At 50.8% G+C, this 14,419-nt stretch overlaps 1 protein-coding gene across 5 annotated transcripts; it reads right to left on the reverse strand.

Moving 5' to 3' along the window:
* Window positions 1-3: 3 nt before the first annotated feature.
* Window positions 4-7,232, reverse strand: ZNF784 (zinc finger protein 784). Of its 5 annotated transcripts, none has more exons than XR_010132066.1 (5): window positions 7,122-7,232; window positions 4,459-5,279; window positions 3,774-3,878; window positions 2,373-2,766; window positions 4-98 (listed from the first exon to the last, which is right to left on the reverse strand). XR_010132066.1 is itself a non-coding variant. In XM_055370622.2 (4 exons), the coding sequence occupies exons 1-3, from the start codon at window positions 7,197-7,199 to the stop codon at window positions 3,785-3,787; spliced, it is 993 nt and encodes a 330-aa protein (XP_055226597.1). In that variant the 5' UTR covers window positions 7,200-7,232; the 3' UTR covers window positions 1,205-2,766; window positions 3,774-3,784. The 5 variants fall into 5 exon arrangements, 2 of the variants coding, with proteins under 2 accessions (XP_055226597.1, XP_004061535.1); XR_010132065.1 differs by having other exon boundaries at window positions 4-93; window positions 2,250-2,766; XR_010132064.1 differs by lacking the exon at window positions 4-98 and having other exon boundaries at window positions 1,205-2,553; window positions 2,647-2,766.
* Between the last annotated feature and the right edge of the window lie 7,187 nt (window positions 7,233-14,419).

Consider the following 14,419-nt stretch of genomic DNA (forward strand, 5'->3'; position numbering starts at 1 on the left):
TGTTTCCTCTGCAATTTTGATGCCGGGCGCCTCTGTCTCTCACTCTCATTCAACAGGGACTTACTGAGGATTTGCTGTATTCCCAGCGTTAGTCTGAGCTGGGCAAATGGAGATGGACAAGACAGGTAAGTGTCTGATCTCAGGAACTGACTTAACATGCCCCGACTCTTCCCCTTCTGGATGCTTTCAGCCTTTGTTCACTCCACCACCACTTCCGGATGCCTCCTGCCTGCCAGGCCCTGAGCTGGGCACTGGGGAAACAGATGAATTGGACGTGCCCCTTGGCCTCAAGTAACACGAAAGAGAACTCCCATCCGGCTGCCGTGGCTGCCTCACAACCATGTGCAGAGTGATGGTCATGATACAGCTCCCTCTTAGCACTTGTCCTCCAGGATAATGATTGGGAGATTCAAAAGCCCGTTCACAGCTCTCATGTTGGCTCTGGGAACGGCGAGATGTATGCCTGGCAATGTGTGTTTAGTTATCTCATTTGTTAGGAGAAGGGCCTGGGGTCCTGAAGAACAAAGGTGCTCCAGGGACATCTCAAAAATCCACAGAATTTGGACTCCAGGCCAGGCATGGTGGTTCACACCTGTAATCCCAGCACTTTGGGAGGCCGAGGTGGGCAGATCACTTGAGGTCAGGCGTTTGAGACCAGCCTGGCCAAAGTGGTGAAACCCCATCTCTACTAAGAATACAAAACTTAGCTGGACATGGTGGTGGGCGCCTGTAATCCCAGCTACTCAGGAGGCTGAGGCAGGAGAATCACTTGAACTCAGGAGGCAGAGACTGCAGTGAGCTGAGATCACACCACTGCATCCAGCCTGGGTGACAGAGTGAGACTCCATCTCAACAAATAAATAATTTGGACTTCAGTCCCAGAGTACTTCAGTACAGAAACTTGAAGATGAGGCCAGGTGCAGTGGCTCATGCCTGTAATCCCAGTACTTTGGGAGCCCAAGGCGAGCAGATCACCTGAGGTCAGGAGTTCGAGACCAGTCTGGCCAACATGGTGAACCATCCTTTCTACTAAAAGTACAAAAATTAGCTGGGCGTGGTGGCGGGCGCCTGTAATCCCAGCTACTCGGGAGGCTGAGGCAGGAGAATCACTTGAACCCAGGAGGTGGAGGTTGCAGTGAGCTGAGATTGCGCCACTGCATTCCAGCCTAGGCGACAAGAGCGAGATTCCATCTCAAAAAAAAAAAAAAAAAAAAGGAAAAAAAACTTGAAGATGAAACTAGGTAAGAGCGCTGCTTGGGTGAGTCCTGTGTGACCCATGGGAGAGCAGCTACCCTGTGTGGCTCCATGTTCTAATGCTGAAGACCCAGCATGAGACAGACGTTGTGCCAGTGCCCCCAGGGTTCAGGGTTCAGCAGTAACATGGAAATGGAGCCTCACAGTGTAAGGGACTTGGAAGTATCACTAGGGCTTGAGGGAGCACAGAGGAGTCACCTGTCAGAGTGGAAGGGGGGCTAGAAAAGCTTCTTGGGGAGAAGGTGATCCCTGAACGATGACATAAACCAACTGGAGTTTTCCAGGTAAAGAAGTGGCAAAGAGGCCGGGTACGGTGGCTCATGCCTGTAATCCCAGCACTTTGGGAGGCCTAGGCAGGTGGATCACGAGGTCAGGAGCTCCAGACCATCCTGGCTAACACGGTGAAACCCTGTCTCTACTAAAAATACAAAAAATTAGCCGGGTGTGGTGGTGGGAGCAGGTGGCGGGCGCCTGTAGTCCCAGCTACAGGGGAGGCTGAGGCAGGAGAATGGCATGAACCCAGAAGGCGGAGCTTGCAGTGAGCCGAGATCATGCCGCTGCACTCCATCCTGGGCGACAGAGCAAGGCTCTGTCTCAAAAAAATAAATAAATATGAAAAAAAAAAAAAAGAAGTGGCAAAGATTTCCAGGCGGAGAGTTTAGTGTGTTGAACTAAACCCTGCTATTCTGGAGCATTTAAGACAGATTAGTATGGCTGGAGGTTGGGTTCTTGGGGGCTAAACCCTGAAGGGTCTTGAATTCCAAACTGTGGGGCTTGGGTGATTTTATAGGCTAGAGGCTGGAAACTGGCAGCTGCAAGGCCGAATATGACCACCAACACATTTTTGTTTAGTCTGTGCATTTTTAAAAAAGTTTGACTTGACTGCCAACATTGGGAAATCAAAAGATTTTACATAATGTGAACTAATGGAACTTCTGAAAGAAACTGGAAGATGTGGCAACCCAATCTGTGTTCCGGAGCTGAGCAGCCATTACCCTCTTCTGAAGAGGCACTCTCCAATTTGTTGAATACCAATTCTGAGACCTGGTGGCAATCGCCATTATTTCATGTTGCTGATATTTTCCCCTCGAACCTGGCTGTCTTGCTCGTGTATTTACATTTTCACCCAGCTCCTGTAGGCATTCACATTTCCAAATCGTCTCAAAGCCACAAGGAGCTGTGGCTTGGTGACAAGGATCTGCGTGGATGCCATATGGAGAATGAAGAGGGCAGGTGTCCGGGCGCAGTGGCTCACGCCTGTAATCCCAACACTTTGGGAGGCCGAGGCGAGTAGATCACCTGAGGTAAGAAATTTGAGACCAGCCAGGCCAACATGATGAAACCCCATCTCTACTAAAAATACAAAAATGAACTGAGCGTGATGGCGCCCACCTGTAATCCCAGCTACTCAGGAGGCTGAGGCAGAATTGCTTGAATCCAGGAGGCAGAGGTTGCAGTGAGCAGAGATTGTGCCATTGGACTCCAGCCTGGGCAACAAGAGCAAAACTCCATCTCAAAGAAAAAAAAAAAAAATGCAGGCATTGGACTGCTGTGCAGTTGTCTGTGTGTGAGACCACTGTTGTCTACAAGTGTAGTGATGCCGAAAACACGTTCCAGTTCCAAAGATATTAACTGGCTCAACTGAGGGAAACTGATAAGGGATTGGACACAAGAATGAGGATGAAGAAGGTTTAAACCTGCCCAGGTATCCAGCTTGGGTGGTGGTGCCAGTGACATCAGAAGCATGGAGGTTTCTTTGAGGAAAATGGAATGAGTTCTGTTCACATTGTGAGTTGCCTGTGAGTTATCTCATGGGGCCCACTGGGTGAACAGAAAGGTGTGCAAGTCAGAGGCTCTCACTCAACAAGCATGCAAAGCACATTGAGTGTGCTTTTGCCAAACTTCCCTGACCCCCCTCTCCTACAGCTGAACCACATAACACGTAACCACAGTGGGGCCTATTCACCCCCCATTCTGAGGATGGGGAAACAGAAGCTTGGAGGAAGATATGATGCAACTCACTGCTGGTGGCAAAACCATGGTGTGGCCCCCTCCTCCCCCAACTCCCCAAAGTGGACAATCCGAATACAAGACCGACAGAGAAGCCCTTCAGAAGGTCCTTTAATAGGAACAGAACTGAAGGTGTCACACCTCCAGCTCCCAAGTCCTCCTCTCGCCCCCACCACAGTGACTCTTTCACTCCACACCCAGGCCAGCCCACCATGCTGCCATCAGCCAGCCCGCCCGCCCTTGGGATTGGCGGGGACTAGGCAGTAAGCTGTTTGCTTCGAACTGGGAGTGGAGGAAATTAGAGAAACCTGAGGCTACCTTGAGGCTTGTGGGGGACCCTGGGCTCTGAGTCTAAAGCTTTAGGAGGGGGATGCTAGGTAGCTGCTTGCTTTATGTGTTCTCAGTTGCCTCCGAAGAAGAGTGGATGGGTTAAGGACGGACCACAATGGGGGTGGGGGTGGGGGTGGGGTTTGCCGCTGTTGGAGTCAAGATCCTATGGTCAGGCTTACATCCTTGAGGCTCAAGTGCTCTCAGCGGTGACTTGGGGACCCTCTGGCTTTGAGGTGATGGGATCCCAGAGTCTCTTCACAGATAACCTGGTGAGTGTCTTCTGCCTGAGGGTGGATAGGCATCCCAGGTCCAGTGCAATGCAGTGAGGTAGGCAAGAGACTCCATCCTGGTCCACCCATGGAGGACCAGAGCAGAACACTATGGTGGACCCCAATTCCCCCCTTCCATTCGATCCTGGCTCCTCCTCTGAAGTGCCCAGGCTCTGTCGTGACAGGCTGGGTCTTGCACAAGGGCAAGCCAACCAAGAGGCAGTCGGGGAAGAGACATCCAGCCCGTGGGCCTTGCCTTTGGCCGCACACCCGCAGAGCTGCAAGAGCTGCACCTGTCCTCTCCTAGGCCTGGCAGAGGTGCTGTGTGGGCGTGTGGGAGTCTGGAGCCTGGCCCTCTCCCTCTGCTCTCCATCACTAGCGGCTCACAACCATCCCTGCAGCTGTCATCTCTCCCCCAATCTCCCCTCTTCTGTCCCCTGCCTCCGTTTCCCCACCCCCGTCCCCCTCCCCGGGTCGGCCTCCTACCTCCGCCTTAACTAACCCACGTCCCTGGTCTGCAGCCTACTGGTCGGCCTCCACCTTCACCTTCGCGGTCTCCCCCCGTCCCTCCTCCGCAGGGTCCCCTACCCCACACCTGCTCCCCGACCCCTCAGCCGCCGACGAGCCCAGCTGGCCTCCAGAGTCTCCTAGCCCCGGCCCCGGCCCGTGGAAGTGGGTGCGCTGGTGCTTGCGGAAGTTGGAGGAGTTGTTGAAGGTGCGGTCGCAGAGCGTGCAGCGGAACGGGCGCTCGCCAGTGTGGATGCGGGCGTGGCCGCTAAGCACCGAGGACTGGGTGAAGCCCTTGCCGCAGATGCCGCAATGGTATGGCCGCTCGCCAGTGTGCACGCGCTCGTGGTCTCGCATGTCTGAGGAGCGGCGGAAGGGCTTGGCGCAGAACCTGCAGGCAAAAGGCTTCCCCACCGCTGCGCCCGCCGCCGCCGCCGCCATCACCACCTCCGCCCTCTCCGGGGCCACCCCGGGCCTCTGTTCTGCAACGGCCGCTGCGTCCGGAGGCCTCTGAGAGGTGCCCGGCTCCACCCCGTGCCGGTGCTGGTGCCGGAGCAGGGGCGCCAAGGCCTTGAAGGCGCGGGGGCAGAGCGCGCAGCGGTAGGGCCGCTCCCCCGTGTGCAAGCTGTAGTGCGCGCGCAGGCTGGCGGGGCCCGGGCAGCTGTGGCCGCACACGTGGCACCGGCTCGGGTCCCCACCCTGCCCGCCTCCCTCGGCCCCAGCCAAGTGGCCATGTTCGTGGAACAGCAGCTCCGAAACCAGCCGGAAGGCAGCAGGGCACAAGGCACAGTGGAAAGAACCTGGCTCCGGGGGCTCAGGGACCAGCGTGGTGTCCGTCACCTTCACCACCTGGATCTCGATGAGGTCACTCGGGGGTGTGCCAGGCCGGCAGTCATCAGGCACCAGGACCTGGGCAAGAGGAGAAGAAAGAGGAGCCTGTGGAACCTGCCTCAGGACCGCCCCAGCACGCCCCAATTATTAAAGCTTGGGCTCCTCTGTTATTTTCAGACAGGGCCTCACTCTGTTGCCCTGGCGCGATCGTGGCTTATTGCAACCTTGACCTCCTGGGCTCAAGCGATCCTCCCACTTCATCTCCCTGAGTAGCTGGGATTACAGGCATGCACCACCACATCCAGCTAGTTAAAAAAAAAATTATTTCTGGCTGGGCACAGTGGCTCAGGCCTGTAATACCAGCACATTGGGAGGCTGAGGTAGGCAGATCACCTGAGGTCGGAGTTCGAAACCAGCCTGGCCAACATGGCAAATACCGTTTCTACTAAAAATGCAAAAATTAGCCAGGTGTTGTGGCTGCTGCCTGTAATCCCAGCTACTCGGGAGACTAAGACACGAGAATCGCTTGAACCCAGGAGGTGGAGGTTGCAGTGAGATGTGATCATGCCACTGCCCTCCAGCTCAGGCGACAGAACAAGACTCCATCTTAGACAGCAAAACAAACAAACAAAAATTATTATTATTATTTTTAATGTAGAGGGAGTCCCACTATGTTGCCCAGGCTGGTCTCCAACTACTGGGCTCAAGAGATCCTTCTGGCTCTGCCTCCTAAAGTGCTGGGATTGCAGGCGTGAGCCGCCGCGCCCGGCCCATCCTCCAGGATTCTGTTGTATCCTCATCAACATTTCCTCTCCTGTCCAAAATATATCATGGATCCCACCTTTTCTCCTCCACCCTAGTTAAAGCCCCATCACTTGGCGCCTCCAAAATTGAAAAACCCAAGGGCATCTCTGTTCCTACTTCTGCTGGCTTGTAACCCACCTCCCAGGAATAGCCTGAAGGTCTTTTGAAAATGTAAATCAGATCAAGTCATTTTTCGCACTCAAAACCCTCCAATGGCTCCAAATGACTTATCCCAAATCGCCACTATAATATGTGTGGCGATGTAGCTCCACTTATCTCTCTGACCCCAGCTTAAACATAAGCCGGCACCCAGCTGACTTCTCTCGTCTAAATTTAGCTGCCTCACCCCCACTCTTGGCTCAATTTATAGAAATTGGCTTAATTTTTATTTCCTTTATAGAACATATCACAGTAACTCTCCTTTATTGTCTCTCTCCTCTCAAGAGACTGCAGGCTCCAAAAGAACACAGCCCTTGTCTGTCTTGGTCACTTCTCTATTTACAGAGCCGAAGTAGGAGCTCAGTAAATGTTTGTTGAATGAATGAATGTCCTCAATTAGTCTAATTCTGAGTGGGGGAACGTGGAGGAAGTTCCAAAGTCACCTAGACCACCCACTTCTACCCCCAAATTCTCCCTTGGGCATTCGAGAAGCATCACTAAGACCCTTGAAGAATTATCCCCTACCCCAACGTAGGTGCTCCAATCATAATCCCCCACGTTTTTCAGGGTCACCTTCCCAACCTTCTACCCTAGAATTAGCCCTAGAATTTATGAGGCCCCGCCCCTTACAAGGCTCCACCCAAATTATGCAAATTATCCCTGGTAAGCCCCTTTCCCTGGACCCAAACCCGCCCCACAAGACAACACCGTCCTCAGACTCCGCCCCATCCAGGCCCCGCCCACCACCCATAGGTCCCTCCCCCACCCCGCCCACCATGGCACAGTCTCCTCCCCTGCCCCGCCCCTCGCGAAACCCCAAGAAGCCCCACCCCCAGGGCCACAGCACTAAATACCTCCCCCGCCCACCCCCTCATAGGCCACGCCCCGGACCCGCCCCCTACACTACGACCTCCTCCCACCTCGAGCCACACGCCCAGGCCCCTTCCTTGCCCGCACCAGGTCCAGTGGCTCCTGGGATCGCGACTCCGGGGTCGGTGAGCTCGGACTCTGGGCCTCTGGGCGCGCAGCGGCCATCTTGTGCCCAAGCCCCGCCCCCAAGGCCAATGTTCTCTCTGAGAGGGGGTGGAGCTCGAACTGGCGTAAGAGCTACTGCGCAGGCGCAGTGCGGGGCTGCGAGGGGGCGTGGTGCAGCAGGGGGCGTGGCGGGGCGGGGCGTGGCGGCTGAGCTCGGGAGAATGTGAGTTGTTCCCTCTCTAATTACCTGTCGGTCCCTCCGAGGGTACGCTCTGTGTGGCGCTAGGATGCCTGTAACACCCTGGGAACAAATCCGAACGTTCCTTCTAAACCAACGCAGGCCGACTCGAGGCTCTGGCAGTCAGGGGAACCTCAGCAGAACTGAAGAAGCTTTGCTTTGTTTCCACGGTAAACGTTTTTGTGATTACCTCTGCACTGCTCATGACAACGTAATGACGCCAAGTTTATAAACGTCGGTGTAGGCCGGGTGCGGTGGCTCATGCCTGTATTCTCAGCTACTCGGGAGGCTGAGGTGGGAGGATCGCTTGAGGCCGGGAGGTCGAGGCTGCAGTGAGCCATGATCTCGCCACTGCATCCAGCCTGAGTGACAGAGAGACTCTGTCAAAAAAAAAAAAAAAGGCAGTGTTGACAAAAATATTCAGTAAACAGCAACACAGGTGGTCCTGGGAGGACGCAAAAACCCGCAAGCTGATGTTATGTTTGGGAGGAAAGAGCTCAAAAACGCGGGGTTTTCGGCAGCATCAAGGACGGGGCTCTTCTTAGCTGCCCCGTTTAGTCATTCTGGTGGTGTCACCTTAGATAAGTCACTACACTTCTCTGGACCATTTCTCTTTCTTTTGTATAGCACTGTAGAAGCATTGTGACAAACCACTGAGAAGAGATATGGAAGAGTTTGGAAACATCTTTAAATAGTTTTCTTGAAAGGGCAGGATAGGAGATACTTAAACATGATCCTAATCATGATCATTTCATTCATAAATATATATGAAATTATATTTTGTGATATATTGGTATAAAATAAAGATAAACACCACTTAGGCTGAATTATCTCCTCCTCCTCCTTTCTTCTTCTTTTATAGAGATGGGGATCTTGCTGTCTTGCCTTGCCCAGGCTGGTCTTGAACTCCTAGCCTTAAGCGATCCTTCTGCCTTGGTCTTCCAAAGCTATATTTCCCTTCTTTTCTTTTGATTTTAAAATAATTTTTTTTTTGAGATGGAGTCTCACTCTGTCGCCCAGGCTGGAGTGCAGTGGCATGATCATGGCTCACTGCAACCTCTGCCTCCCGGGCTCAAGCGATTCTCCTGCCTCAGCCTCTTGAGTAGCTGGGATTACAGGTGCCCGCCACCATGCCCGGCTAATTTTTGTATTTTTAGTATATACAGGGTCTCACCATGTTGGCCAGGCTGGTCTCGAACTCCTGACCTCAGGTGATCCGCCCACCTCGGCCTCCCAAAGTGCTGGGATTACAGGTGTGAGCCACCGCGCCCGGCCTAAAATAAATTTTTAAATGTTATGGGTCCCTAAGAGTATCATGGGCCCTAGGCACTGTATCTACTACTGTGTCTAATGCTTAAGTCAGCTCTTTCTGTCCAGGTTTCCTAATTTGCAAAATGAGGATGACAATAAAACCTACTTCACACAGTTGCTATGATGATTAAAGAAGTCATTATATGAAAAGTATTTTGGACAATGTATGGCACACACTAGGTGCTGTGAGTTAGCTATAATAATTACTACCATTTGGCACTCCCACTAGCAATAAATAGGGAACTTTGTTGCTTAACATTCTTATCAATATCTGATACTCAAACTTTAAAATGTTCGCTAATCTCTTGGGTGTGAAATAACTTCATTTCATTTCTTTTCTTTTTTTTGAGAAACAGCCCAGGCTGGAGTGCAGTGGCGTGATCTCAGCTCACTGCAACCTCCACCTCCTTGATTCAAACAAATTTTCTGCCTCAGCTTCCCAAGTAGCTGGGACTACAGGTGTGACACGTCATTACGTTATCGCAAGTGGTGCAGAGGTAACCACAAAAACCTTTACTGTGGAAACAAAGCAAAGCCTCTTCAGTTCCGCTGAGGTTCCACTGACTGCTAGAGCCTCGAGTAGGCCTGCGTTGGTTTAGAAGGAACGTTCGGATTTGTTCCCAGGGTGTTACAGCCCAGCTAATTTTTGTATTTTTGTTTTGTTTTGTTTTTTGTTTTTAGTAGAGACAGGGTTTCACTATATGTTGGCCAGGCAGGTCTCAAACTCCTGACCTCAGCTGATCGGCCCGCCTCGGCCTCCCAAAGTGCTGGGATTACAGGCATGAGCCACTGCACCTGGTCTATTTCTTATTGAGAAGCTCTTTATTAAAAGAGATCATTCATAGCACCCAAAACTCATCCTCCAGTTTCCCTTTTTTGAGAGCTGGAAGTATGTCATCTCTGTATCCCCTCTGTACATCCCTATAGAGAAGGCATGTATATGGCTCAGTGAGTGTTTGGTGAATGAATGAGTGAGAAATTGAATTCATGCAGATAGAAGAACTTTGTACCAGAGCTTAAGGCTATTGAGTATTTTTTTCCCTTTTTTTCCTCCCCACCCCCACTAAAGCTATTAAATATTTGCAGAGGAGAGCACTGTTTAGTGGAATTACCATAAGCTTTCAAATCTGGCAAACCTGGGTCCAGATCCGTTTATCCGCTTGCTGTGCAACTCTGGGCAAGCAATGTCCCCTCTAAGTGTCTAGCTGACATCTACAAAGTGGGCACCATAATGTCATTTGGCAGGGTTGTAGTTAGAATGCCACCGATTGAGAATTCCGAAGGTCTGTGTGATGCCTGGAACCAACTGGTGCTCAATAAATGTGGGTTCTGGCTGGGCTTGGTATTCTCTACTAAGAATACAAAAATTAACATGCACAGTGGAGCACGCCTGTAGTCCCAGGAACTTGGGGAGCTGAGGCAGGAGGATTGCTTGAGCTTGGAAAGTTGAGGCTGCAGTGAGCCAAGATCACACCACTGCACTCTGGCCTGGGTGATAAAGTGAGACCCTGTCTCAACAAATAAATAAACGTAAAATAAAATAAATGTAAAATTTTAAAATTTAAAAATGAATCTGGGTTCCTTGCCTTTTCACCTGTTGTCTGGCTTCTGAGTCCCTCGGTGCCTGGCATAACACTAACAGGCTATTGCGTGACTTGAGGCTAGAAGCCCTGCTACACGGAGCCATTAGACAATTGCAAGAAGATTTTAGCCGGGCGTGGTGGTGGGCGCCTGTAATCCCAGCTACTCGGGAGGCTGAGGCAGGAGAATTGCTTGAACTGGGGAGGTGGAGGTTGCGGTGAGCCAAGATTGCACCACTGCACTCCAGCCTGGGAGACAGAGCAAGACTCCATCTTAAAATAAAAAAATAAAAAAATACAAGAAAATGCCAGGAAGAGTCTTGGACTTGGAATCAGATTTGCCTCGCTTCTCTCCATCTCTATCTTCCTGTAAAACCTGAGCACTTCACTTCTCCTCATGGAGCCTAGATTTCCTGCCTTTTAAAAGAAATTGGCTGATAGAATTAGCTAGATGGCTCTGCAGTTCCTCTCCCTTTCATTTTTCTATGTGCCCAAGAAAACTGAAAATATACATTCACACAAAAACTTGTAAACAAATGCTATTCATAACAGCCAAAAAGCAGAAACAACCCAGATGTCCATAAACGTAAACAACATGTGGTATATCCATAGAGTGGAATATTATTTGGCCATAAATGAATAAAATACTGATCCACATGACAACATGGATGAACCTTTAAAACATTATGCTAACTTAGAGGCTGGGAAGGGTGTGTGGTGGAAGGGGGGATGAATGAAGGTTGGTTAATGGGTACCAACATAGTTACATAGAAGACATACTTTTTTTTTTTTTTTTTTTTTGAGATGGAGTTTCGCTCTTGTTGCCCAGGCTGGAGTGCAGTGGCTCGATCTCGGTTCACTGCAACCTCTGCCTCCCGGGTTCAAGCGATTCTCCTGCCTCAGCCTCCTGAGTAGCTGGGATTATAGGTGCCCACCACCACGCCCAGCTAATTTTTGTGTTTTTAGTAGAGACGGGGTTTCACCATGTTGGCCAGGCTGGTCTAGAACTCCTGACCTGGTGATCTACCCGCCTTGGCCTCCCAAAGTCCTAGGATTACAGGTGTGAGCCACCACGCCCAGTCCGTGTATTTCAAAGTAGCTAGGAGAGAGCACTTGCAATGTTCCCAACACATAGAAATGATAAACACTCAAGATGGTGGTTACCCCAAATGCCCCGATTTGATTTGATCATTACACATTCTATGTGTGTAACAAATACATGTACCTCAAACTCTGTAAAATATTATGTGTCAATAAAATAAAATTTAAAAATATATTAAGTGAAAGAAGCCAGGCACAAAGGACCACATATTATTAAGATTCTATTAATACCAGAATAGGGAAATCTATAGAAGCAGAGTGTAGCTTTGTGGTTCCTTAGGTTGGGTGGGGATAGAGAGTTCGGGGGAAGGAAGAATAGAGGAGTGATACCTAAAGGGCATGGGATCTCTTTTTGAGGTGATGAAAGTGTTCTAACGTTGACTATCATGATATGTGCACACAACTATGAATATACTGACTATTGAATTATACACTTTAAATGGGTGAATTGGGTGGGGTTCAGTGGCTCCCGCCTCTAATTCTAGCACTTTAGGAGGCAGAGGCAGGAGGATCCCTTGAGCCCAGCAGTTCCAGACCAGCCTGGGCAACACATCACGACAGCCATCTCTACCAAAAACCAACCAACCAAACAAACAAAAACAAAAAAAGCCCGGTGTAGTGGTGCATGCCTGTAGTCCCAGCTGCTTAGCAGGCTGAGGTGGGAGGATTACCTGAGCCCAGGCGGTTGAGGCTGCAGTGAGCCATGACTGTGCCATTGCAATCCAGCCTGGGCAACAGAGTGAGACTCCGTCTCAAAAAAACTACAAAGAGGCCAGGCGTGGTGGTTCACGCCTGTAATCCCAGCAGTTTGGGAGGCCAAGGCAGGAGGATCACCTGCGGTCAGGAGTTGGAGACCAGCCTGGCCAACATGGTGAAACCCCGTCTCCACTACAAATACAAAAATTAGCTGGGCCTGTAATCCCAGCTACTCCGGAGGCTGAGGCAGGAGAATCGCTTGAACCCAAGAGACAGAGGTTGCAGTGAGCCGAGATCGTGCCAGTGCATTCCAGCCTGGGCACAGAGCAAGAATATGTCTCAAAAACAAACACACATACACACACACACCTCTAAATAAATGGGCGAATTATATATGTAGTGATATGTGAATTACACCTCAATAAAGCAGTTTAAAAAAAAATCGGCTGAACATGATGACCTTTCAGGATCAAACTGCAGATGATATTTAAAAACTATAAACCTGGTATGGTAGGTATATGGATGTTTACTATGCAATTTTTTTTTTATTTTTATTTTTTTAGGCAGTCTTGCTCTGTCTCCCAGGCTGGAGTGCAATGGCGCCATCTTGGCTCACTGCAAGCTCTGCCCCCAGGGTTCACACCGTTCCCCTGCCTCAGCCACCCGAGTAGCTGGGACTACAGGCACCCGCCACCACGCCCGGCTGATTTTTTGTATTTTTAGTAAAGACGGGGTTTCACTGTGTTAGCCAGAATGGTCTCGATCTCCTGACCTCGTGATCTGCCCGCCTCGGCATCCCAAAGTGCTGGGATTACAGGCGTGAGCCACCGTGCCGGGCCAGTTTGTTTGTTTTTTGACAGAGAGTCTCACTCTGTCGCCCAGGCTGGAGTGCAGTGGCACGATCTTGGCTCACTGCAGCCTCTACCTCTTGGGCTCAAGCGAGTTTCCTGCCTCAGCGTCCCAAGTAGCTGGGATACAGGCGCCTGCCACCACGCCCGGCTAATTTTTGTATTTGTAGTAGAGACAGGGTTTCACCATGTTGGCCAGGATGGTCTCGAATTCCTGACCTCAAGTGATCCGCCTGCCTCGGCCTCCCAAAGTGCTGGGATTACAGGCATGAGCCGCTGTGCCCGGCCCCTATTTCTTTTTCCTTCTTTCTTTCTTTCTTTTTTTTTTTTTCTGAGACAGAATCTTGCTCTGTTGCCCAGGCTGGAGTGCAGTGGCGCAATCTCGGCTCACTGCAAGCTCTGTCTCCCAGGTTCACGCCATTCTCCTGCCTGAGCCTCCCGAGTTGCTGGAACTACAGGCATCCGCCACCTCGCCTGGCTATTTTTTTTTTTTTTTTTTTGTATTTTTAGTAGAGACAGGGTTTCACTGTGTTAGCCAGGATGGTCTCGATCTCCTGACGTCGTGATCTGCCCGCCTCGGCCTCCCAAAGTTCTGGGATTACAGGCGTGAGCCACCACGCCTGGTCTCTTTTTCTTTCTTTGTTTCTTTCTTTCTTTTTTTTTTTTTTTTTTTGAGATGGGGTCTTGCTTTGTCATCCAGGCTGGAGTGCAATGGCACAATCATATCTCACTGCAGCCTCGACCTCCTGGGCTCAAGTGATCCTCCCATCTCAGCCTCCTGAGTAACTTGGACTACAAGTGTTCACGCCATCATGCCCGGCTGTTTTGTATTTTTTTGTAGAGACAGGGCTTCACCATGTTGCCCAAGCTGGTCTTGAACTCCTGGGCTCAAGCAATCCTCCCGACTTGACCTCCCAAAGTGCTGGGATGACAGACGTGAGCTACCGTGTCTAGCCGCCATAATTTCTTTTCTTTTTTTTTTTTTTGAGACGGAGTCTCGCCCTGTCACCCAGGCTGGAGTGCAGTGGCGCGATCTTGGCTCACTGCAACCTCCACCTCCTGGGTTCAAGCAGTTCCCTGCCTCAGCCTCCCGAGTAGCTGGGATTACAGGCGTCTGCCACCACACCCAGCTAATTTTTGTATTTTTAGTAGAGACGGGGTTTCACCATCTTGGCCAGGCTGGGCTCAAACTCCTGACCTCCTGATCCACCCACCTCGGCCTCTCAATGTGCTGGGATTACAGGCGTGAGCCACCGCACCAGGCCTATCGCCATAATTTCATTCAACCTCTCTGGTCCTCAGTTTCCTTATCTGTGAAATGTTACTGCTGAATTTGAGAAACCAAAGGGCCTTCTTCCAAATTCTAGTGGTGAGTTACGTAAGGTTCCTTAGTGAGGCTGAACGAGTCTTTGAACTTGAGTTTCTGCAGGCTAGAGGAAACACAGTAGTCTCTACCTGCTTCTTCCAGGTTCTAAGGTGGGTGAGACATTTTGATATTTTGGTCTT

Source organism: Gorilla gorilla, chromosome 20 (assembly GCF_029281585.2).
Source record: "Gorilla gorilla gorilla isolate KB3781 chromosome 20, NHGRI_mGorGor1-v2.1_pri, whole genome shotgun sequence".
Classification (NCBI taxonomy): Eukaryota; Metazoa; Chordata; class Mammalia; order Primates; family Hominidae; genus Gorilla; species Gorilla gorilla.